The 25,166-nt window shown below is 48.3% G+C and overlaps 1 protein-coding gene and 1 long non-coding RNA gene across 2 annotated transcripts in view; both read right to left on the minus strand.

Annotated features, from left to right (window-relative positions):
* Positions 1-4,109, minus strand: part of LOC113603469 (uncharacterized) — a 60,992-nt gene extending 56,883 nt beyond the window's left edge. Inside the window, exon 1 of the long non-coding RNA XR_008290458.1 lies at positions 3,885-4,109. This is a non-coding gene — a long non-coding RNA (uncharacterized LOC113603469). The remainder of the gene's footprint in view (positions 1-3,884) is intronic.
* Positions 1,398-3,665, minus strand: RASSF10 (Ras association domain family member 10). Its single transcript, XM_027073105.2, has one exon. The coding sequence runs from the start codon at positions 3,343-3,345 to the stop codon at positions 1,819-1,821; it is 1,527 nt and encodes a 508-aa protein (XP_026928906.2). The 5' UTR covers positions 3,346-3,665; the 3' UTR covers positions 1,398-1,818.
* Positions 4,110-25,166: the final 21,057 nt, after the last annotated feature.

Raw genomic sequence — 25,166 nt, forward strand, 5'->3', positions numbered from 1 at the left:
CAGTGTTGAAACCAGAGCCAGCCCCTGCATGGTTGGGCTGACACCGGGCTTCTGCAAACCACACACACACGCCATTGTTAATACCTCCTCAGGACAGATTAGATCCCACATTCCTCAGAAGCACTGAGCTCCAGAGGGAACACTGCCAACAGGCTCCTTCCACAGGCCAACAACTAGCTACAACTGATAACTTTTCATTGAAATAACTGCAACAATTACCCTGAGTCCCCACCAGGGCTCTGTCACCGGGCTATTAGGAGAGAGGTGTTGTGCTTGTGTCTCCTGGCGGCTGCAAAGGCAAGAGCCAGAGTCATTCGAGTTGTCTTCGAGCTCACTTTTGTAGGCTTTTATCTATGGCTACGTGCCACGGTTAATCAAACTGCTCACCCAAGGTGTACTATTAGACTGACTTCTTTTGTTTTCTTTGGGGGGCCTTATCTAGTAAGCCTGGATACTTGCCCTCTCCGTTTAGGCTTGGACAAGTAACTAATTAATCTCTGACCAAAGATACTGAAGGTTGGCTTGGGTGGGGGTAAAACACCTTGAGGTCATGGTTGGTTTTAATCACACAGCTTAGTTCAAAAGCTGAATGCTAACAAAGATCTTGGCTTTCAAGTCTTAATTTCAACCGGCGTGCTCATTAAATAGCAAATTTAGTTGTACTGCACTTGGCTTCTGCAACTTTCCTCCTAGTTTTCTTGGAGGAGCAGTGATTGAGTGGATGAAGCGGCAACATGAATGAAAATTAAGGACGGCACAGGTACCTCTGCAGGAGCAAATCCCGAAGGGCCTACATTAAGCTGTAACCAGGGATTAGGTGTCCCAGGATTCTCTATCATCTCAAAAGGGTTATGTTTAGCTTTTGTAATAATAAAAGGTCATTGTAGGGAAAGGATTCTATTTTACCATATACTGTATTTGCTAGGAGGAAATACGAGGCTAGGCTTCCATACAGCTCAGCCTTTGAATGAAAAGAAAAGATGGGGCACCTGGGTGGCTCAATCGGTTAAGTGTCCGACTTCCACTCAGGTCACCATCTCCCGGTTGGTGAGTTCAAGCCCTAAGTCGGGCTCCGTGCTGACAGCTCAGAGCCTGGAGCCTGCTTCGGATTCTGTGTCTCCCCCCCTTTCTGCCCCTCGCCCCTCATGCTCTGTCTCTGTCTCTCTCTCTTAAAAATAAATAAACATTAAAAAAAGAAAAAAGAAAAGAAAAGATGAACAGTGTAGCAGATGGGTAAATCCCCCAATCTGCAGAAATGTAAAGAGCCAGGATTTGGGTGCCTGTGGGTTTTATCAGAGATGTAAGCAAGGCTGAGACGAACACCAGTGCTCTTTGGCTAGTTTTAACACGTTCACAGTCACAATTAACATTCAAGGAATTTCCTTCTCATCCAAGAGTTTCTTTTAAAAGCACTTTATGCCACAAACTAAAGTTCTAGCTGCCATCAGTCCTTCCCATACAGAAGATTGCTGAAATCTCCATAATACTTTTTCTTTTTCTTTTTTTGAAAATGGGTTCGGACCACGTCAGTTTCCCTGGGGCAACTGTTTTCCAATACAGGACGTTCTCACCTCCTCCCTCCTTCCTTCCCCTAAAAGAGCTTGGAATGGAGACCCGCCTGCCTCCTCTGGGCCTCCCAGTCCCGCACCCCCTCCACACTCCCTGGCCTAGCGGGTGTCGCCAGCCCTCCCCCCGCCCCGCGAAGAGCAATGCTACCTGGCAGGACCTCCCCCGCCCACCCCCTGCCTGGTTTCGAGTCCCTGAGCCGGCCAAGGCCACTGCTTTCTTCGTGGAAGGGAGAAGCGTGGTCTACACCTCTTACACAAGAGATTCGCACACGGGCACCGAGTCCGAGTCCTGGCTGTGCATGGAGCTCAGCCCGGTATCCGAGTCCTCGTCGTTGCCAGGACAGCTCTTGGCCAGTCCGCGGGCCTGGTCCACCCACATCTCCGCGCAGCCCTGAGGCCGCGGTTCCCGGGAGGGCCCGCCAGAGCCGACAGTCCCATCGGGGACCACCGTCAACTCCAACGTGTGCAAAGTCTGGAGGAGGCCCTGCAGCTCGCGCTCTTTGCTGTCCCACTGCTGCTGGCTGTAATCCAAGTCCGACTTAACGGCCTCCAGGTCCGTGTTGAGCCGGAGCCCGATGTAGAGGCTGGTGCTGAGCTGCGTCCTGACCCTTTCCTGCTCCAGCAGCAGCTCGCCGTCGAGGCCACCATCAGGCTCCAGGGGCTCCTCCCGCGCGGTGAGCTCCTCCTGGCGCCTCCGCATCCACCTCTGGTTCAGCTCCTCCTGAATCTCGGCTGAGAGGCGCTCCAGCAACTCCTCCTGCTGGGCCCGCTGCTCCTGCAGCCGCAGCAAGTCGTCGCACCGCCGGGCCAGCTCCTCCAGCGCGGCCGCCTGCGCCTCGCCGTCCAGGGGCAGGGGCGGCGGCGGCGGCGGCGGCGGCGCCGCCGCCGCCGCCTCGGGCTCCTCTACCGGGCTGGGCCCGTCGACCTCGATGCCTGCGCCCACCAAGTAGGTGTCCTGCACGTAGTTGACTCCGTGCCGCCTCATGCGGTCCAGGTGCACCTTGGCCTCGTAGCGATCGATCTCGCGATCCAGCTCCCGGAGCCGCTGCACCTGCTGACGAATGGTGTGGTCCTGGGAGAGCACCAGATGCACCAGCGTCTCCATGCGCTCCACGGATGCGCTCTCGGTGGCCCGCGGCGGCGACGAGCAGGACGAGGCGGTGGAAGACGACGTAGACGAACAGGGCGACGACGGCTGCTGCTGGCGCCGCCGGTTGAGCTTGGCCAGCTTGCGGAAGGCCTTGCGCACGACCCGCCGCTGCTTCTCCTGGGTCATGGCCAGGCTGGGCCGCGCGGGGATGCCCCGAACCGAGCAGGGGCGCTCGCGACTGAGCACAACGCGCGCCTCGGCGCTGCGGGGGCCCGCGTTGGGTAGTGACGCCTCGCTGCGCACCAGCACGAAGCGCACATTCTCTTGCTCGTCGCCCCAGGCGGCCCAGAGGCGCAAGATGCGCGTCTTGTTAGGCAGGATGCGCTCAAAGCCCCGCCACTTTTCCACGATGCAATAGCACTGCGGGGGCCCGCACAGCATGCCCTGCGGCAGCGCCTCGTCGTCGTCCTCCTCGTCTTCGTCCAGGAGTTCCCGAAGCTCCTCCCGGCCTGGAGAGTCGCCGGCCGTTCCCCGCCGCCGGCCCCGCCGCTGCCTCCGTCGCCGCCGGCAGCCGTCCTCCAACAGCACCCGAACCACGTCCGAGCAGGTGGTGCGGCGGGAGAGACCAGACACCAGCTTCTCTTCCTGGCAGATCCACACCGATATCTTCTTCTCCGAAGGATCCATGGTGCACCCGGGACGCAGGTGGCGGGTCGGGCTGGGCCCCAATGGGGCGGCAGCGACGGCGGGCAGCCCGGCAGCTCTGGGACAGTTTAGGAGCCTGGGACCCTCACCCGGTCCGCACTGGCCCTCCTCCCGGGTTGCTCACCGAACGCAAGCGCCGACGCAGGCTGGAATGGCCGAGGCCGTGCTCGGCCCGGACGGCGCGCTCCCCCTGGGCAGTGCGCCCGGGATCGGGCTCCCGCCGCTTTGGCTGTGCCCAAGGTTCCCGGGGCCTCCAGGTTTTGCTCCTCCCCACGTGGCTCCTCCCCCTCCCGCCCCCAGCGCCCAGATCCGCCGCCGGAGCGCGGGAGGCGCGGCGCCCGGACCCGCCCCTCGCTGCCTCGCCGCGCCCGGGAGCCGAGTCCAACCCCCTCTCGCGCTGCCCGCCACGGGAATCCCGGCCCCTTTCGCGGACTCGCCGCTCTGTTGCGCTGCCTCTCCCTCGGCCCACTGGCTCCTCTCCTTGCGTGTAGAGCTACCTGTACGCATCTTGACTTTCTCACCTTTCCCGGCGCCCCTTGGTCCTTCAAGGCCGCGTCGTCTGGGGAGTGCCCTTTGCGCAGACGAGGAAACCGAGACGCGCAGCGTCTCAACTGGAGACTCTTCTGACCGCATCACTTGACCTCCAGCTGGGAGCAGTAAGCGCTGCCTTTAATGCGGAAGGCCTTACAGCCCTACTCATCAGGAAGCAATATTTGCATATTTAAGGAGAGGTTTGCGGACTGTGCGCTCCGTGGAGATAGAGAGGGCTAGGCCTGAGTCGGCTCTCCGGAGGCTGGCTCCAGGTTCCCCGCATGGACAGGGTCGTGGCTCCCCATATTGCGGTGGCTTCTCACAGCCGTATTGGCAGGCGGCGCCTAATTCTAGTGGGATTTCGAGACCCTCGACCCCAGTCGCGAGCTTTTTTTCCACGTTCCACCTCCGTAGGAGAACACTAGCCATGACCGTGACCGTTTCTGGCATATCCAGTATCCAGATGTAGTCAGGAAGACAGAAGAGCCAAGTTTCCTAGCTCAAGAAGTCCAAGACCACAATGTGAATGAACTTCTTCATCCTCAGATGTTGATGAGGGTGGTCCTTTGCGTGCAAGACTTGGCCTCAGCTTGTCCTTGTAAGCACGGGTCTGATAAGGTCACTCCCTTGCGTCAAGACCTTGGATGACTGCCATTGCCTCCTGAATAAAGTACTTTTATTCATTCACTTGGTAAATATTTATTGAGTACCCACTGGCTCCAGATACTGTGCTAGGACTTTGGTGATGAACAAAGCACAGTCTTGGCCAGCAAGGAGCTCACAATCTAGTGAAGAGCCCCGCTGAGTGGAGTGTTGAACACAGCGGCTTCTGTGCTCTGATAAGGGAGGTATGAGGTGCTAGGGAAAGGCTGGGATAGTATCTACCCAGCCTGGGAGAGCCAAGGAAGCCGTTCCCCCCCCCCCCCCCCCCAAGGAGATAGCATCTTAAGCAAGGCCAAAAGCACCATTTAGGTCAGCCAAAGAAAAAACAGAGCGAGGAGGCAGGTGGCATCCCAGGCAGAAGGAGCCATATGTACACAATGGAGTACTACATGGCAATGAGAAAGAATGAAATCTGGCCCTTTGTAGCAACGTGGATGGAACTGGAGAGTGTGATGCTAAGTGAAATAAGCCATACACAGAAAGACAGATACCATATGTTTTCACTCTTAGGTGGATCCTGAGAAACTTAACAGAAACCCATGGGGGAGGGGAAGGAAAAAAAAAAAGAGGTTAGAGTGGGAGAGAGCCAAAGCATAAGAGACTGTTAAAAACTGAGAACAAACTGAGGGTTGATGGGGGGTGGGAGGGAGGGGAGGGTGGGTGATGGGTATTGAGGAGGGCACCTTTTGGGATGAGCACTGGGTGTTGTATGGAAACCAATTTGACAATAAATTTCATATATTGAAAAAAAAAAAAAAGGAGCCATATGTGCAAAGTCAAGGAATAGAGAGTGTGGTGGTGTGGCTGTTACTTCATCGGTGAAATCATGATAATAACATACCCACGTAATAGGACTGTGATAAGGTTTCGATGCTGAGACGTGGCAAGCCCACGGTGGGTGTTTTATTGGAGGGTTAGAAGCCAGGGGGTGTATTAGTTTTTTATTGCTGTGGAACAAATCGCCATAAATTTAGTGGCTTAAAATAACACGCAGTTATTAGTTTGTAGTTCTGGAAGTCAAAAACCCAGTATAGGATGGCTGGCTTCCCTGCACATAGTCTCCCGAGCCTACTGGCAAAGCGTTGGCTGGGTTGAGCTCTCATCTGGAGGCTCTGGGAAAGAACCCATTTCCAAGCTCACTCACGTTGTCGGTAGAATCCAGTTCCTTGCAGTTGGAGGAGGGAGGTCCCTGTTTCCTTGCTGGCTGTTGGTTGGAGCTCACTGTCCACTCCTGCAAGCCCTCCTTAGGTCCTTTCCACGTGACCCTCTTCATCTTCAGGCCAGCGGCAGCATGTTGAATCCTTGGGAAACCTCCTTGAATTTGAGTCTCTGTGACTTGCCCTTCTACTTGCTGGAGAAAACTCTCTACTTTTAAAGAGCTCACTTCATCAGGTAGATTCACCTGGATCATTTCCCTGTGTTTAGGGTTGACTGATTAGTAGCCTTGACTATATCTGCGGAATTCCTTTTGCTGTGTAACCTAGCATAATCACCAGAGAAACACCAGAGTGATGGAGATCATAGGGCTCTCTTAGACTTCTGCCTGCCACAGAACGTAACATGATCTTCTCATTTGAAAAAAATCACTCTGTTTGCGTTGGGGGTGATGGTGGGTGGGGGAGGATGAGAGGCAAAAAGGCTCTTTAGAGGATTGTCATATACCTTCATGGAGGAGTCGGTGGCCTGCACTGAGTGTAGGCAGGGGCAGTGAGGGGACTGGACAAAATTGAGAACTATCAGAGAGGCAGGGCTATTTCCATCTCCCTAGCATGGTATTGGAGGTCTCTGATAGTCTGGCTCAGCCCATTCCCCCGAGTCCTCACATGTTTGGCTATCCCTTCCTCCTTCCCGCCGGACACGTGATCGTTACAGCTTTGTTCTCAGCCGTAATCCCTACTGGATTTTAAGCTCCACGAGGGTAGCGATCCTACCTGTTCCTGCTCACTTTTGAATCCTCTGCATTTAAAGTACAATGCGTGGCACCTTCTAAGTTTACTCAAGTATCTGTCAGATAAATGGATGAGCAAATGAGTGAGTGGATCCTACATTCTAGCAAGTCAACACCTCACTCATCCAGAACAGCACGGAAGTCTTGATGCATCCATGCTTTGGTACATGCTTTCCCTGCTTATGAGGATCCCTCTTAAACAACTGGAGAATGCCTACTTATCCTCCAGAAGCTGTGCTCAAAGATCATACACTCTGGGAATCCTTTCTTTTCTCCTCCAAAAAGAATGGGTTCCTTGCTCTTCTTCTGCCTCTCTTAATATGCAGAAGTTACATTTTTTAAAATAGCTGTTTATGCCACAAGACTTGAGAGCTTTCTGTGAGACTGGATGGACTGTCTTGTTTATATTTTGGTCCCCAGTGCCTAGAGAGTGCCTGGCACATAGTGGTGCCTCTATCTTCCTCGATGCTATAAGGAACACTAAAATAAATGATGTCTAAGATATTCTGCTACCCTTAAGGTTAGTATAATTTCTATCTAGAGGCAGACAGATATGTGGAATCCCTGTTACAGGAATGATATATATGAAATTCCTGCTGGAGTAATTAAAGGGTAATCAAGGGGTTCCGGGAAGGATAAAGAAGGTGGGACCTTAATGAGCAGAGGGAAGGGGTTGAGGGTATCCTTGGAGGGAGAGACCATGTGAGTTAAATTATTAACGTAGGTATGCATATGGTTGGTTGTATACCAGTGTTTTAGAGTGTGGGTTCTGGAATCATCCTGCTTAGATGAACCTTTCGCCTTTCACCCAGCTATAACTTTTCCAAGTTTTCTTTGTGTGGAAAAAAGAGACAATAATAGAACCTTTCTTATAGAGTTCCCAGGAATACAAAATGAAACAGTGTACAACAATAAAAGATTTAACATTTCATCTAGCAAATGCTCAATGAAACATACCTAGCTTTATCCACAAGTTTTATTGAGTATCTACTCCATGCTCTACCGTGGACTTGGTGTTGAGGACGCAGCAGTGGACTAGACAGGCATGGTCCCTGCCCTTAGAGAGCTCACAGACAGGGCTACTTTGGTATTTGTTCGATTAGAAATGTATTTGGTAGATTACACTAGGCTGTAGTGACAAACGGAGCCAAACATGTATAATGGCTCAAACATGACAAAGGTTTATTTATCACCGACGTCATAGTCAAAAGCAGGTGTCCTGATTGGTAGGTGGTATTATTCTAGACAATAATATAGGGAGCCTGGTTCCTTCCACTTAATGGATCCAAAAGCCCATAGACTTCATCATCTACATCTGGCCAGAGGAAGAAAAGAGGAGGAGGGGGCCTACCTTCTTCAAGGCCATGGCCGGGAAGTGGAGCACACAACTTCCCCTCACGTCCCATTGGCTGGAACCCAGTTACACGGCCACTTGTAATGGCGAGGGAGGCCGGGAAATGCAGTGACCCCAAAGAACCGGAAGTGGATTTTTGTGAACAGCTAGCTACCTGCCGCGAGAATCTTTATAAGAAACGGGAGATACGGCAGAGAGAGTTCTGAAAGTCTATAGGTTGCAAATGGGTCTATATGTGGCCCACAGGATGTCTTAGGTGGAGGACATCCTTTCCAGGTAGCCACGTTCCCACCACTTTCTATGTCTCACATATGACCCAATTCACACACACTCGCAACTCACCTGACCACCGTGCACCTTTGAGTCTGTGACTCCTGCTGCTACACATCCTCCCAGGATTTTTTCATTCACTGCCAGGGATTTAATACCCTTGATCTGTCATGGCTCCCAAATCTATGTGTCCCTTCCAGATCTCGTGATCTCCAAATAGGTACGTGCAGCTGCTAGTGGCACAGCTCCACTTAGGGGTCCCCCAAACACCCCAAACATGTGTCAAAAAAGATAGGCTGAACCCATCATCTTTTTTCCTGAACCTGCTCTGGCTCCTGAACCCCTGTCTCAGAGAATGGCCCCACCATTCACCAAGTGAGCAGGAACCTGAGTGTCACAGTCCATCACTCACTAGTTATCTCCTTTCCCACAGTATATTGAAGTTCTGTGAGGGCATGGGTCTTGTCTCTTTTGTTTTCTGCACACAGTAGGCATTTGGTAAATGTTTGTGGCAGGGTGGAAGGAAGGAAGGAAGGAAGGAAGGAGAGAAAGAGGGAAAGAAGGAAAAAAGGAAGAAAGGAGAGAGGGAGGGAGGGAGGGAAGAAAGGAAGGAAGGAAGGAAGGAAGGAGAGAGGGAGGGAGGGAGGGAAGAAAGGAAGGAAGGAAGGAAGGAAGGAAGGAAGGAAGGAAGGAAGGAAGGAAGGAGAGAGGGAGGGAGGCAGGGGGAAGGAAGGAAGGAAGGAAGGAAGGAAGGAAGGAAGGAAGGAATCAAGGGAGGGAGGGAGGGAGGAAGGGAGGAAGGGAAGGAAGGAAGGAAGGAGAAGAAGAAGGAAGGAAGGGAGGGAGGAAGGAAGGAAGGGAGGGAGGGAGGGAGGGAGGGAGGGAGGGAGGGAGGAAGGAAGGGAGGGAGGGAGGGAGGAAGGAAGGATTGCTTATTTCTTATCTGGATCCTACACTTTCTTCATGAGTTTCCTTGTCTCTGGTCTTGCTTTTCTCTCATACCCACTACTGTCAAATGTTTGATGACCCCCATTAACTTCAGTAGAGTCTACACGCCCCTTGGGGTCTGATGTCTGCTTTACCCCCAGCCTGTCCATTCCAGCTGCCCCCTTGTTCATTCCGTCCTCTCTGACCCCCTAATTCCTACCCACCCTCCAGGTTTCAGCTGAATGATCACCTCCTCCTAAAAGTCAACAACATCCTCTCCAGGAAATAATCCAAGCAAAACTGGGCTTTAGGATGATTAACCCATATAACTAGCTGAGAACAATGGACGTCATGACACCCTTTTGTTAGGAAGAAGACTGGGCTGCAGGGGAAGGTGAAGAATGGACTTAAGATTCAGACTGTGGTCACCTAAGCACCTTCCTACACATTGAGTAGATGCCTCCCAGCACACCAGGGACATTCCGGTTTTAATCCTCAGGGCTGTGCTTTCTAACACAAGTAGCCAATGGACATAGGTGGCTCTGGAGCCCTTGAAATGTGGTCATCTGAACTGAGATGTGCTGTGAGTATAAACTACACACTAGATGTCAAAGACTCAGCACACACACAAAAAATGTTTAATACCTCACGAACAATATGCTATAGAGACTACATATTAAAATGACACTGTTTTAGAAATATCAGATTAAATCCTTGAAATTATTTTACTTGTTTCTTTTTACTTATTCTTTTAAAAATTTTTTATTTATCTATTTTGAGGGGGGAGAGGCAGAGAGACAGAGAGAGAGAGAGAGAGATAGAGAGAGAGAGAGAGAGAGAATCCCAAGCAGGCTCTACCCCAACATGGGGCTCGATCCCATGAACCATGAGATCATGTCCTGAGCTGAAACCAAGAGTCAAACGCTTAACCAACCGAGCCACCCAGGTGTCCCTCTTTTTATGTATTCTTTAATGTAGCTACCAGAAATTTATGAATACTTATGTAGCTCACATTGTATTTCCATTAGGCAATGCTGTCTATGGGAAGGCCTAGAAACTTGGAGCAGATTGTTTGAGCCTCTTCGAGTGGAGCTACCCTAAGAGTCCTGAACAAGTGCATATCTGTCTTGGGTCGTGGCCACCTCCAGAGAAACCCACTGCATATCTTTTCTGGATTTGTAGTTGGAAGGTTTCTTTTTGTTTTATGATGTCCCTCAGAAAAGCCTTGTGCTGCAACGTAAGCCAGTCCCCTTAGGCAGCCTAAGAAGCCCGCTCTTGAGTCCCGCCCGCAGCTGGATCCCATTGAAAACATACATTGTTGCTTCCCGGACAGGATTTCAGCATCCCTGCTCATCCACCAGCCCTAATGTAAGACACATAGATTCAGGCAGTTCTCTGAGCCAGAAAAATACACAGGCTTCATAATGGGAGAAAATATACAAAAATATACTTATAACCGAGGGGAGGCATTCACAAACAGGACATTTAAAAAAGCAAAACGCGGGGCGCCTGGGTGGCTCAGTCGGTTAAGCCTCCGACTTCAGCTCAAGTCACGATCTCGCGGTCCGTGAGTTCGAGCCCCGCATCGGGCTCTGTGCTGACCGCTCAGAGCCTGGAGCCTGCTTCGGATTCTGTGTCTCCCTCTCTCTCTGCCCCTCCCCCGTTCATGCTCTGTCTCTCTCTGTCTCAAAAAGAAATAAACGTTAAAAAAAATTAAAAAAAAAAAAAAGCAAAATGCAGAAAAGGCCAGTCAATACAACCATACCAAAATTTGAAACTTCTGGCGAAAACAGTACAGAAGGACATCATCAATGATGTTGAAAAGTTAAGTAATAACTCAGGAGAAAACATGTACCTTGTAGGTACCAAAAGCTTAGGATTTAGGATGTAAAAAGAACTCGCAAAATTTAGTTTAAAAAAAGATCATGCAAAATCATCACATGTCGTGTAAATGGGTAACAGGTAGATTAAGGAAGAATAAATGGTGACAAACATGAAATAATGCCCAACCAGACCAGAAATCAGGAAAATGTAAATTTAAGTAGAACAAGATGCCCTTTTCCTGCCAGCAGATGGGCAAAATGTTTTAAATCGGTAATAACACTGTTGGCAAAGATGAGATACCTCCTCTCATTCGCCACTTGTGTAAATCAATACACCTATTTTAGAGACAATGTGGGAATATCTCTTAAAAATAAAACTATGCATACCCCGTGTCCCAGCAATTCAACCTTCTAGTATCTACCTTAGAGAAACACACATATGCTCAGGAGGCATGAACAGGGCTGTGAACTGACCATTTGTGTTTCAGCAAGCCCCTGGATACAATTCAAGTGTCCACCAGGAAGGGACTGGCTGAGTGCACTGGGGGACAACCATAATTTGGAAGGCGAGGTGTTAGCTAGAGCCAGTAGGTGTATCTGCACAGGCAATAACAGATCTCTAGGATGCATTGTTCTGTGCAAAAGGGAAGTTTTGGAGGGATGTATGTGCTGGGATCCCATTGATATTTAAAAAAATATACACACGAAACACATACCCTTACGCATGTACATAAAACCACGTTGTATGTTTTCCAGGGGTACTGATATCTGTGTGTGCGTGCACAGAGCCAGGTATCAAAGGTACCAGACTGAAAGCAGTGAATCTCTCTTGGAGGAAGAAGATGTTTGCCCAGGGAGAGGATCAGAGAGGAACTTAGCTTCCTCTGTAATGATTTTACAAGAGGAATTCAGTCACGTATTGCCTGATTATGCAGTTACAGCGTACGATTTTAAAAAGTGAGAGGCCTCAGGTTGGATCACTAAGTCCTGCTTCTCCTTTAGACCTTTTCTTCACCTGCCCATGTCTCTTTGCTGTGGATACAGCCCCGGGAATGAGGGCATCTCCATTCCCTGTAATCTGAAGGAAGTTATCTCAGGTGCTTTATCTCCAAGGATGGTGAAGATTAAGAATGCTACCGGCTGAGGAGGAGTCCAGTCGAGTACCTGGTTTAAAGAATGGGCTTCATGCTGGGGCACCTGGGTGGCTCGGGTCCTGATCTCACGGTTTGTGAGTTCAAGCCCCATGTTGGGCTCTGTGCTGCCAGCTCAGAGCCTGGAGCCTGCTTTGGATTCTGTGTCTCCCTCTCTCTCTGCCCCTCCCCCACTCGTGCTTGCTCTCTCTCTCCCTCTCTCTCTCTCTCTCTCAAAAATAAATAAACATAAAAAGACAAAAAAGAATGTGAATGCGCTTCACCCTGGATCTTTTTTCCTCTTGTAGGGGAGCTTCTAAGAAGGCAACACAGAACTTCTACAAAGTTCTCACAGTGGGGACAGAGCCCTTTGCTCAATGTCCTCGTGTTGGATCTCAAGGGTGGCGAGTCATTCGATTCTATGGGTTTTGAGTCATCTTCCTTATACCTGTGAGAAGTGAGACATAGCTCCCTCGCTCATGAGAAAACTGAGGGCCAAGGGGCAGGCACTGGCCACTTTCCCAGCTCACAGAGCCCTGTGGGAGCTGGTATTTTGTCTGGCATTCCTACCCGTCCAGTCTGTCAGTCACGGTTCATGGCGGCCGTGGAACACCCCAAACAGGAACTTCCGCCCTTCACTATCCTGAGCCGTGCAGAAGTGTGACTGGACCTTACTGCCTGAATCGGTTCCTCTTAACGATTAACCACAGAAAATAATCTGGCAAATTGTGTTTACGGAAGTGCGTGGCTGCTCTCTCAAATGCATCGGGGGAGATCGGGGACCTGCCGCTCTCCACCGAGGGAGCGCATTCCTCACCAGCCTGAGCTGGGGCAGAGATGCTGGGGTGAGGGGTGCGGAGGGAGGCCTCCTCAGGGACACGGCATCTAAAAGTGAGGTCGGCCAGCCACCTGCTCAGAATTGCCGGTGGTGTTTATTAAAATGCAGATTCCAGGGCCTCTCCACACCCATTGAATTGGAGTCTCTAGAGGTAGGCCCAGGAATTTGTGTTTAAAGCTATCTCCCCTGGGGCTTCTTCTGCACACTGAAAGTTGAGCCCAACTGCACTAGGAGGAAAAAACCTGAGACAAGCACGCTCTTAGCAAGAATTCTCTTTAGCACCTTGGCTCCATGAATAGTAATCATACATATAAAGGACATCCACACCGTAGGATGTTGGCAACATATGACAGGCGAGGGATGCCCCAGGGAAGAGAGAGAAAGGAAGACACAGGACAGAGTAGGGGAGGAGCGGCTCATTCATTATACTCTGCAATCTTGTATCTTTGGTGAAAGCTTTGTATCTTCTGTTGGAAGCCTAGGTTACGAGGTGATAACGTAGAAATGTTTAGGTACGAGAGTCTCAAGTAGCATTGACTTCAGTCATCCGAAAGACACTCTGGAAGGTATTTGACATTCTTAGTTTTTGTTCCAACAAAACCAGCCTCGTTCCTGATTCACAAATCATCCTGGGAATGTATGACTTACAGAGAGAAGTCTCCTGAGCAAAACAAAACAAAACAAAACAAACAAACACGGTTCATTCAATGGTCTATGACATCACCTTTGAAGACTATGTCAAAAGGGGTTTTGTTCGATTAATTTTCATTATCTGTTGTTACCCAATTAACGAAAGGTGATCCTATTAATGAGTGTGTGAACGAGACAGTGTCTTCGTTGCCACATCTGAAACATTCCCCAGCCTTTTCAGGGTGGAATCGGCCTGACCCAAAGTGTGGCCTTTCTTCATTGTAGAGAGATACAAACTCTCTCCAACCGTCCCAACACCAAATTATTATGTGTCAGCTGCTCGCCACCCAGGACACAATACGAGGCCTGTGCTTGAGTTACTGCCATTTTATGTGAGCAAAATGCTAGCTTTCTTTTTTCAGCGAAGTCAACCGAGTCGGGAGAAGTTTCAATACCACGTTTCTTGGTTTGAAAGCAGGATTGTTTTATGAGCTGGCACCAGCTGCAGAGAACTCGCCAACTCCCTTTAAGAAATAATGTTTAGAAGAAGCTAAATTTGATTAAATGGAACCTTTGATACAAACGACTCTCAGACAATGAAACTATCTTCACAAGGAGATGTTCTCTTCCCCCACTGAGGAAGAAATAGAGACATGTTTCCATTGTCACTGTGGCCCGTCTGGATTGAAAAGGAAGGCTGTGGGAGAGATAAGCAAAAATAGGTTACATCTGAGTATGCCGGCCGTCTCTCCCCGCTTGCTGGAGAATCTCCTCTTTGTCTCACTCCTGAAGCACAGCGTTGTTTTCTTGGACCCGTGCTCTGAGTTAAACCTGGATTAAACTATGGATCCCTTACACCTGATTTCGTGATTTCGAGACTGACACAAATGCAAACCTAGAACACAATGGAACCCCGAATCACTTAAACCTCCGTAAATAGGAAAGAAGCCACTCGATCTTCCGAAAGATTGTCCAGTCGCTTTCTCTTCCATATCGATTGTTCAGCTATAAAATGAAATCACTGAATTCTTCCGTATGCAAGCATTTGCTACTTTTGAGTACACGTTAAAGAATTTCACAGAGCAGAACTGTGTCATTAAAAGTATCTTATCCATCCATGTGATTCGGCAGTTTCATTTCTCGGTATGTGCTTATCCAAAAGATTTGAAGACAGGTCTTGAAGACAGATGTGCACACTCAGGTTTATAGCAGCGTCATTTACAACAGCCAAAAGGTGGAAGCACTCCCAACGGCCATCGACAGATGATAAATGGATAAACAAAATGTGATGCACATACAATTCAGCCTTAAATGGGAGGAAATTCTGACATGCTACAACGTGGATGAATTTTGAGGTCATCAGGCTAAGCGAAATAAGCCAGGCATAAAAAAAAAAAAAGAAATACCTTAGGATTGCATTTATATGAAGCACCTACAGTAGTCAAATGCACAGACAGAAAGTGGAAGGGTGCTCACCAGATGCTGGCGGGGAATTGTTGCTTTATGTGTGTGAAGTTTCATTTTGCAAGGTGAAAAAAGTTCTGGAGATGAACAGTGGTAAGGATTGCGCCACAGTGTGAACGCGCGTAATGCCATTGAGCGATACGCTGGAAAAAAAAAAGTGAGAATAGTAAATTTTACGTCATGTACATTTTTTACCAGAACTTAAAATGATAATTTGTCTAAGTATTTCAGATTTTTAGGTCAAAGCGTTTATTAAGAGAATCTTCAACTTTTTCAAGACGTAAAATGCTTTCCACGTGACTTTAAAAGTAAATATTGGGGTGCCTGGGTGGCTCAGTCGGTTAAGCGTCCGACTTTGGCTCAGGTCATGATCTTACCGTTCATGGGTTTGAGCCCCAGGTCAGGATCTGTGCTGACAGCTCAGAGCCTGGAACCTGCTTTGGATTCTGTGTCTCCCTGTCTCTGCCCCTCCCGGCTCATGCTTTGTCTCTCTCTCTCTCTCTCAAAAATAAATAAATGTTAAAATAAAAATAAATACAAATAAAAGTAAATATAATATTTTGGGGTTTTAAAATTATGAAAAAAATTTTTTTTTTAACATTTATTCATTTTTGAGATTGAGAAAGGCAGAGCACAAGCAGGGAAGGGGCAGAGAGAGAGACACAGAATCCAAAACAAGCTCCAGGCTCTGAGCTGTCAGCACAGAGCCCGATGCGGGGCTCGAACTCACAGACCATGAGAACATGACCTGAGCTGAAGTCGGACGCCCAACCGACTGAGCCACCCAGGTGCCCCCCCTTTTTTTTAAATTTTTTTAATATAATATTTTGTTAATTCCCTGTGTCTTTCAGGAAACTATGTTTCTGGTAACTGTCCACTTGAAGAAAGCCTTTATCTTCCTATTGCTTTCAAACCGTTTCTCCCTGGACCCATGTATAGTCAGATTCCTTAGCCTCTTGTGCTGGTCTGTGGCTTCATCGCTCTGGTCTCTACCAGAAACTTAGGTAAATGGTTGCAAGCTTTGGTAAACTTGAACAATGAGAGTTGGGTACTGATCAATCTTTATGTTGAGGAGCCTGGAACTATAAAGCATATTCTTAATAAAAATTAATGTTCTACCTAGTTCACAGAGCTGTGCACAGAATTAATAGCACAAGGCCCGCAGAAGTGCCTGGAGGCAGCTGACAAGTTATCTTAGTAGATACTTGCTTATTAGGCAGTAGCAACGAACAGAGCTGATGGTCCCAGGGACATTGCTTTTATCCCTGTTTCCTGGGCTAGGAGGCGCTACATTTCTAAGCACGTCTCTTAGGAACAACAGAAGAAAGGGTCCTAAATCCCCACTCGTATGTATGTCAGTTAAGTGAAGAAGTTCCATTATGTATATGTTATATATTGGGGTTCTGTTCACCCCCAAAAAGTTTAAATGCACTAACCACGAAGACGTGTTGCTTGACTGTGCACCTTTCTTTCTCTCCTTCCTGCTTCCCCCCTGTTCGAGTTCCACCTGGGAATCAACGCAGTTGTCCGGAGGCTGAAGCCACCCCAAGCAGTGCGAAGGGACCGAGCTGCGGACCCAGGCTAGGGGGATCTCACGTTCCACCGCCGGTGGCAGTGATTGGCTCGGGAAGGGGCACGTGACCTTAGAGGGTGTGGTTAGAGTAAATCTGAAGCACTTTGCTGATAACATTCATTGGCACAAACATATTCCCTTCCTGCCTCCATGCCTGAGCGCATGCAGCTCCAGGGAACAGCTGGAACCCCGTTTACCACCAAATGGTTTGCCCAGATCTGCCGGAGGCGAAGTAACACCAGGGACGCAGAGCCAAGAACCGGTGAGGCGGAAATTGGTTCCCCTTCAGGTGTTCGAGCTAGCCCCGAAGCTCTTCAAATCTTTATGGGCTTTTCAATTACATGAGCCGGTGAATTCCCTTTATAATTTAAGCCAGTATGAGCCAGCTTTGCTCTTACTTAGAACCAAAAACATTCTGATGCATCATCCATCCATGTCAGGTGGCCCCTTCATTTTGTGGACGAGGAAACTAAGTCCCAACATGCTACATGATTAGTTAAGAGACATGGCCTTCCCAGACCCAGGCCTTTTTCTTTCACTGTTCTGGTCACTTAGAGCGTGTTTGTGATGAGTTTGGCAGCAGTGAATACAAAGTTAATCCTTATTACCAAGCACTGATCAGATGTGCTCCAACATGCTGAGACCGATTTGGACTTTGGACATTGGACTGTGGCAATCAATCTCATTGCTGTATGGTCACCCTGTGTATTACGGGTCCTGATGATTCACTAGAAAGAAGAAAGGATCAAATAGTTGGAGCAAGGTGTGGGGACTTCCTTGAAGAATTTTATTTATTTTTTTAAAGTTTATTATTTATTTTGAGAGAGAGAGCGCGAGAGCTGGTGCATGAGTGGGGAAGGGGCAGAAAGAGAATTCCAAGCAGGTGCCACAATGTCAACACAGAGCCCATTTAGGGGCTCGTTCCCACAAACCGTGGGATCATGACCTGAGCCGAAATCAAGAGTCGGGGGGTTAGCTGACTGAGCCACCCAGGTGCCCCAAAGAATTGTATTTAATTTACAGTTAGTTTACCAGCAACTCAGGCTCGATTATATATGCCGCTTTGCCACTTTCTTCTGAACTTGTCACGGACTTTTGCTTCTTGCTAATCATCCCTTATTACCACTTCTTATCTTTCAAAAGGACAACCTCACCACCCTGTCTTCTTGCCTTTTGGGCCTCCTCTACAGCCACCAAGACTTACATACATTATAAATGTACGGGAAGGATGAGAGAGGGAGAGAGAAGAAATAAGTGTATGTATGTGGACGTGTGCACGTAGCATGTATGAAAGAAATCGTGCATGGTCGTGACAGTCCTTGTTGCCGCAGCTGATAACCAGGCAGAATTGTTGTTTAGAACTCCCTTCCTCCACTCCTCATTCCATGTTTCCTTCCTTTGCCCCCAGCCAGGAAATCAGCAGGTGTGGGTTCTTTACCTGGTAGAATGACCTCAACTTCCCTTACCACACCCCATAACATAGAACCCTGAACTTTCACGATGTTGTCTATTGGGTGCCAGAGGTAGGTCTTCAGTAGGGTGTCCCACCATCCTTGCGAGGTAAGAACAGTAGATCCCATGGGCACAGGCCTGGTGCCTCACTTCTTTTGCTGTGAAATGCGTTCCTTGATCAGAAGTGATGTTGTGGGGAAAACGATGACAGTGAATAATGTATTTTGCAAGTTCATGGAGTTGAGACCATAGCTTAGGGTTGGCCATGATTTGCAACAGCTGGAAGGCATCACCACCCCTGGTCCTGAAAGGCCAATGGGGAAGAAATAGTGTTTCTGGGCCAAGCGAGAGCTAGAAACATAGAGGCAAGTCCCACCCACCCCAGCAGGAGGGACACAGAGGGACACAGCCCTTGCCAGAAGCACAGCGCCCAAACAGGGAGGAATCAGGAAAAAAAAAAATACTCCAAGCTCATCTTCTACTGCTCTTTGATCTCTAATCAGTGCCTCCCTTTGAACTCAAAGGAAACCAGAAAGCAAAGGGCCGCAGTGATGCTTTCAAGAGAGGTTAGGCTCCCAGAGCCCAGAGCAGAGCAAAGAAAGATAGATCATGGGCTTGGAGTGATGGGAGTTGGGAGGGGGTGATAACCAACACATAGAAAGAATAATTCAGGCAAAAGAAATCTGGAAGGAATCTCTTGTAACCTTGAAGTCCTAGGGAGGAAATGGAAGGGCTTACGATCCCAATTAGTATGTTCATTTCTTCTTCCAGTGGCAACAGATTGTCAGAGAGATGGCATGAACATAGAGTCTGGCAGGTGGGACTCAATCGTTGGTTGTTAATAATAAAACTGCAATTTAGGTAAGGAAGAGGAAACATATATAGCCAAAAAAATAGGTTAATAATGATATGAAATGACATGGAGGTTCTAAAGGGCATCTAACTTTTATGAAGTGTTTACTATAAATTAGCTGGTTTATGGCAACCCACTTTTTTAGGTGCAACCTCAACCTCATAAGGTTAATACTATCAGGCATATTTTATAGATGTGGAATCAGGGCTCAGAGAGGTTAAGTAACTTAATTATGACAACACAGCTAATACACGGCAAGAGGCAGGATTTGAACCTGGGTCTTTTTGAGTCTATGCTCTTAGTTGGTAGCCAGTGTGCAAGATGATCCCCAATGATCCTGGCCTCCTGGTACTCATAGTCTGGATGCTCCTCTTCCCCACTGTTTGTGTGACCAATAGAGTATGAGAGAAGTAGGAGTACCTGGCTGGCTCGGTCAGTGGAACATGTGACTTTTGATTTTGGGGTTGTGAGTTTGAGCCCCACGTTGGGCACAGAGATTACTTTAAAAAAAATTTAAAAAAAAAACATGATAGGGGCACCTGGGTGGCTCAGTCGGTTAAGCGTCCGACTTTGGCTCAGGTCATGGTCTTGCAGTTTGTGAGTTTGAGCCCCATGGCAGGCTCTGTGCTGACAGCTCAGAGCCTGGAGCCTGCTTCAGATTCTGTGTCTCCCTCTGTCTCTACCCCTCCCCATCTCATGCTCTGTCTCTCTTTCAAAAATAAATACACATTAAAAATTAAAAAAAAAAGGGGAGAACATGATAGAAGTAATGGCACCTCCAAGTCTAGGTCATAAAACACATTGCAGTTTCTGCCTCTTTCTCTTGGATCACTCACTTTGGGGAAAGAGCCACCATGTTATGAGAAAAGACCCAATGGCTGAGGAAGTGAGATTTCTGTCCAACATCCATCAAGGAACTAGGCCTTCTGCTAAGCCATATAAGTGAGGTTGGCAGGGGATCTCCTGGCCCCAGTCAAGTCTTCAGATGACTGTATCTGAGGAGTCATGTGACCTCCTATAAGCCAGAACCACCCGGCCAAACCACTCCCAAATTTCTGCCCTGCAAAATCTGTGAGCTCATAAATGTTTGTTGTCTTAAGCCCACTAAGTTTTAGGCAATTTGTTATGCATCAATAGATGAGTGATATGTTACAGTAGCAACACAAGCTCAGAAGCCTACTAGCTGTCTCAAAATTCCAAAGTTTCTAATATGGTCCTTGAGAGAGCAGTGTAGGAATTCACCTGGAAAGAAGGGCATGCAACCCAGCGTGTGCAAAACTTAGAATACGATGCAGCCCTTGCGACCTTGTAAATAGTATGGTTCAGCCATGGAAAGAATATGTTTGGGAGCAGAAAGAAACAGGTGGCCAGGCTGTCCGGGACCAGATTATGAGTGTTGTTTATGTCATCGTAAGATGTTTGGACTCTATCCTTTAAGGATTAAGGAGTTGCTGACCAATAACAATAGTGGACCAAGGCAGCGAGAAGGATAGATTCTTTACAAATAATGTAAGGAGGGGCACCTAGGTGGCTCAGTTGGTTGTGTCTGACTCCTGATTTCGGCTCAGGTCATGATCTCACACTTCATGAGTTTGAGCCCCAAGTCGGGCTCTGTGCTGTGTGGACCCTGCCTGGGATCCTCATTCTCTCTCTCTCTCTGTGCCTCCCCTGCTCATGCTCTCTCAAAAATAAATAAAAATAATAAAAACCTTAAAAAATAAATAACGTATGGAAAATAAATGACCCAATTTTTTAAAAAGCAAAAGATTCGGGACACCTGAGTGGCTCAGTCAGTTAAGCAACCGACTTCGGCTCAGGTCACGATCTCGCGGTCCGTGAGATCGAGCCCCGTATTGGGCTCTGTGCTGACAGCTCAGGGCCTGGAGCCTGCTCCAGATTCTGTGTCTCCCTCTCTCTCTGCCCCTCTCCTCCTTGCACCCTGTCTGTCTGTGTCTGTCTCTCAAAAACAAATAAACATTTAAAAAATAATACTAAAAAGCCAAAGATTTGAAGTTACTTCACTGGAGACAATATGGGGACAGCGAGCAAATGAGCATATGAAGAAACAAACAGCATGGGCCCTGAGGGAACCGCGCATGAAAATCACAGTGAGATGCCAATGCACACCTATTAGATGACTGAAGTTATAAAACATTAAAAAAAAAAAAACACTTAAAAAATGTTTTAAAGTCTAAAACTGCGAGTGCTGGCAAGGCTATGGAGGAACTGGAAGGCTCCCACAGCAACTGCACTCAGAGGCATTTACCCAAGATCAATGAAAAGTCAGGCTCACACAAAAACCTGCACCTACACGCATATAATGGCTTTAGTCATAGTCACCAAAAGCTGGAAATCGCCCACATGTCCCTCACCTGATGAATGGATAAACCAACATTTGGTACTTCCGTGCACACAGCAACAAAAAAGACGAACCTCCTGATTCCCCCAACAACACAGTTCAAGAACCAAATGACATCAGATGAATATTGTTTATCGATCTCAAGTTACCAAATGATCCTGTCGTTTTTGAAACTCTATGTTTAGCCCCTTAAGAGACACGATAGCTCTGTATTTATTCTTGCATAGTGGCCCTACATCTGTCTGGTAAACCCAATAAATGTTTGATGAGTGTGCTCATCTCCATTAATAAAATGCAGTATACAATGAAATACAGGGGCGCCCGGGGGGGCTCAGTCCATTGAGCGTCTGACGTTGGCTCAGGTCATGATCTCACGATGTGCAAGTTCGAGCCTTGCGTCGGGCTCTCTGTTGTCAGCATAGAGCCTTTCAGATCCTCTGTCCCTCTCTCTCTCTCTGAACCTCCCGGGCTCATGCTTTCTCTCTCAAAAATAAATAAGCATTTAAAAAAATGAAATGCAAATGATTTGTGTTTTCTGTCATTCTGTTATGTGTATCTATACAATCTGTATATCTGTATATGCCCACAGAAGTTTGAATTGGAATGATTTTTGACAGCATTCATTTATCATTGTCGGTGAACAATCATGAATATGCAAAGGATTTTTATCAGATCAGACACAATGGCATATGCATTTTCCTTAGTTCTTGAATATTGGCTGCTCTCGGTTGTTAACGTTTCTTGATCACATACCCCAAATTCTTCTCATGATGCTCCATACAAGAAACACCAGAAGCTGGGGCGCCTGGGTGGATCGGTCGGTTAAGCATCCGACTCTTGATTTCAGCTCAGGTCACGATCTCCACAGTTCACGAGATCAAGCCCCACACTGGGCTCTGCGTTGACAGCGTAGAGCCTGCTTAGGACTCTCTCTCTTCCTCTCCTCTGTCTGCCCCTCCCCCCTACTCGTGGGCTCTGTCACACTCAAAATAAATAAATAAACGTAAGGAAAACCCAGAAGTCATTTGAAATCTGATATTCAGTCCACACTTCCCTCCTTTTCCTCTCTCCCCCACAAAATGATAGGAGACCATCAGGACGGATACATATTAGGAGGCTGACGGCGGTAGTCCTGGAGGGTGATGGGGGAAGCCTGGAGCTGGGCAGGGATGTGGGGGTGGAGAGAGGGTAACTACGGAATAGAATTGGCAGAAAAACTGGGAGCTCCAGATAAGGTGTCGGTGAGTGAGAGAGACAGAGAGTAGTTAGTCCTAGCACAATGGACTCTGGTTTGTTGGTCCTTTTAGTCTCAAGATATAAAAAAGACCTGAAATTAACACATCGGAAGAGTCTATAAAGAAAATCTGTTTTTAGAAAAATAGAAACTTTTTTTTTTTTTACTTCCTTTCTGCACAGGGGGGATGTTTCAGCTCTCCTGACTGTGGGTTTTCAAGTATGAAAGGCTTCTTGCACACTGTTGAGATCAGTGGACTGGAGACCCTGGGTAAGAGCTCAGGGTTCGCCTGAAGCTTCCGTACCCTGAGGGCTGCCAGGCGCCTGGAGAGGATAAGGAGTTTCTGGAAAACTACAGGAACACAGACGCGGTGGCTTCTCCAGGAGAACAATCCTCTGGAGAGGGGGTGGGCAAGGAGGCTCCCCTCGAGTCTCTCAGCTGCTCTGGTGTCTGGGATTGGCAGACGGAGCTCTCTCTAATCCTGGACTCAGAAGAGTGATCCTCTCAGCCGCCAGTGGCAGAGCGCTGTTCCTGCACTTCAGAGCATCCTCTTGTGATTCCAGGCGCTTTTTTGCCTTCTCAAGTTCCTTTGTCAACAGTCTCCAGGAAGGAGCCCAGGCTGCTGCGGGCTGAAATGAATGCCAGCTCACATTTTGTTTGTGCCTGCTTAACCATTGCCTTGATGACCACTCCAGCCCTGCCTTTGTTTCAAAAGGTTACCTGTGGGACAACTTCCCCTTTGTATGTTGAAATTAACAGCAGGCAGAGAGAGTCCATTGATCAGCCAGCAGAACCTTAAAATTCACATTAAGAAAGAATTCTTCTCCCGCCTGTGTGAGTGAGCCATGGAATCAGATGGAGTGATAGCAGCTGTCAGTGCAGGGTAAGACAACTTCTACAAACATTCTGACACCTCTGTATGCTCGCGCCCGTCCCCCTGGGCCTGTAAGACAGACTCAGCTGCCAAAACGGGCAGCTCAAAAGAAACTAAAGCTTAAAAAAACCAAAAACCCACTTTGGGTTCAGCAGAGGTGATAGGGCAGATGTAAAACACCGGAGGAAGGTAGGGTTGGTCCTTCCCACCTCTCCCTCTTGGCTTTTTCCCATAACATTTATCACTGGGCATTTATTTTGTCCAGGATTTGTTTTTATTATTGGATGTCTCTTGTCCTGAAAGAAAAACCCCTTGGGAGCATAGCTATGTTCAGTTTTGTTCATCACTGCCTCTCCAGAGCCTTGAATGGAAGTAGGCATTCAATAGATATCTGTTGACTGCATGAGCCAATGAATGAAGGTGACCCTAAGGGGGGACATGGCAAGGGAGCCTGGATAAAGGTTTTCCGCCTCCCCTCCAGCTGGCCCACATAGCTGGAATAAATTCATTTCACTTTGGGGGGCGCCTGGGTGGCGCAGTCAGTTAAGCGTCGACTTCAGCTCAGGTCACGATCTCGCGATCCGTGAGTTTGAGCCCTGCGTGGGGCTCTGGGCTGATGGCTCAGAGCCTGGAGCCTGCTTCCGATTCTGTGTCTCCCTCTCTCTCTGCCCCTCCCCCGTTCATGCTCTGTCTCTCTCTGTCTCAAAAATAAATAAACGTTAAAAAAAATTTAAAAAAAAATTCATTTCACTTTGTCATAGCAAGTAGAGACTCATGCGGGAAAACACACATCCCTAAGAGCTGCAGGCATCCGGAGACGCTGGGTGGGCAGGTAATGGCTCTTCCTATCCGACCTGGATCCCAGCCTGAGTGCTTCCCAAGGACAGGGCAGTCCGACCCCCAGCACTGGAGAGATGGGCATTCAAAGCAGGGGGACATTTGAGGGGTGTCTGCATGGCTCAGTCGGTTAAGCGTCAGACTTCAGCTCAGGTCATGGTCTCACGGTTCATGGGTACGAGCCCCACGTCGGGCTTTATGCTGACAGCTCAGAGCCTGGAACCTGCTTCAGATTCTGTGCCTCCCTCGCTCTCTGCCCCGCCCCCCCCCTCAAAAATAAACATTAAAAAAAAAAAAGGCAGGGGGACATTTGAGAGTAGGATAATCTTGATGGGTCCATGCTGGGAAAACTCCAGAAGTCAGAGCAGGCTGGTGGGAGAGTGCCTGATGTAAACTCTACCTGTTTATTCACAAGTGCGTCCTTTACACAGCTGGGCTCCTGCCTTGGAGAGAAAATACAATTTGTTTCTTCTTCTCCTTCTTCTACATCCATTGGCCCCAGGCTCTGCAGTGCTGGTCGGACCCACTTCTTTTATTTCCTCATGAATTCATTTAGCCAATGGTTATTGAGCACAAATTAGTGCTGGACATTGTGCCTATGTGTCCTCAAGAGGTTTAACTCGTGAGTTCCAAAACCTTTTGTGATCTACAGGGTAAAGCGTTGCTTTCTAAGAAAATGACATTCTGACAGCTGAAGAACTTACTCGGATTACCTTGTGGTAATTATTAAACTGGGATTCGTCGGCCTTGCCTTACGCTGCTAGTGAATTATTTCCCAGGCTGATTGGATGCCCCTTGAAGACAGGCTCCGGTCTAACCACCGCAGTACCTATTGCTACCCTGGGCGTCTTAATTTGGCTGCTTTTGTTGTTGCCTTGTGGTTTGCTTGTGGCTGCTGTTTCCTGTGTGATTGTTTCCTTGTGTGTTTCATAACTTTGAGCGCGGGCTGACGTGCAGCGGTACTCGTGGCATTCCTGCGTAGCCTGGGGGGTGAGGGTGTCTTCAAGGTGGTTTTGCATTTGCTTCTGGAAGCCTTGCTACCA

Source organism: Acinonyx jubatus, chromosome D1 (genome assembly GCF_027475565.1).
Source record: "Acinonyx jubatus isolate Ajub_Pintada_27869175 chromosome D1, VMU_Ajub_asm_v1.0, whole genome shotgun sequence".
NCBI classification, from domain to species: Eukaryota; Metazoa; Chordata; class Mammalia; order Carnivora; family Felidae; genus Acinonyx; species Acinonyx jubatus.

Bases quoted from the DNA above. Each gene is read 5' to 3' on its own strand.
- RASSF10 (XM_027073105.2), bottom strand. From the start codon at position 3,345: ATGGATCCTTCGGAGAAGAAGATATCGGTGTGGATCTGCCAGGAAGAG.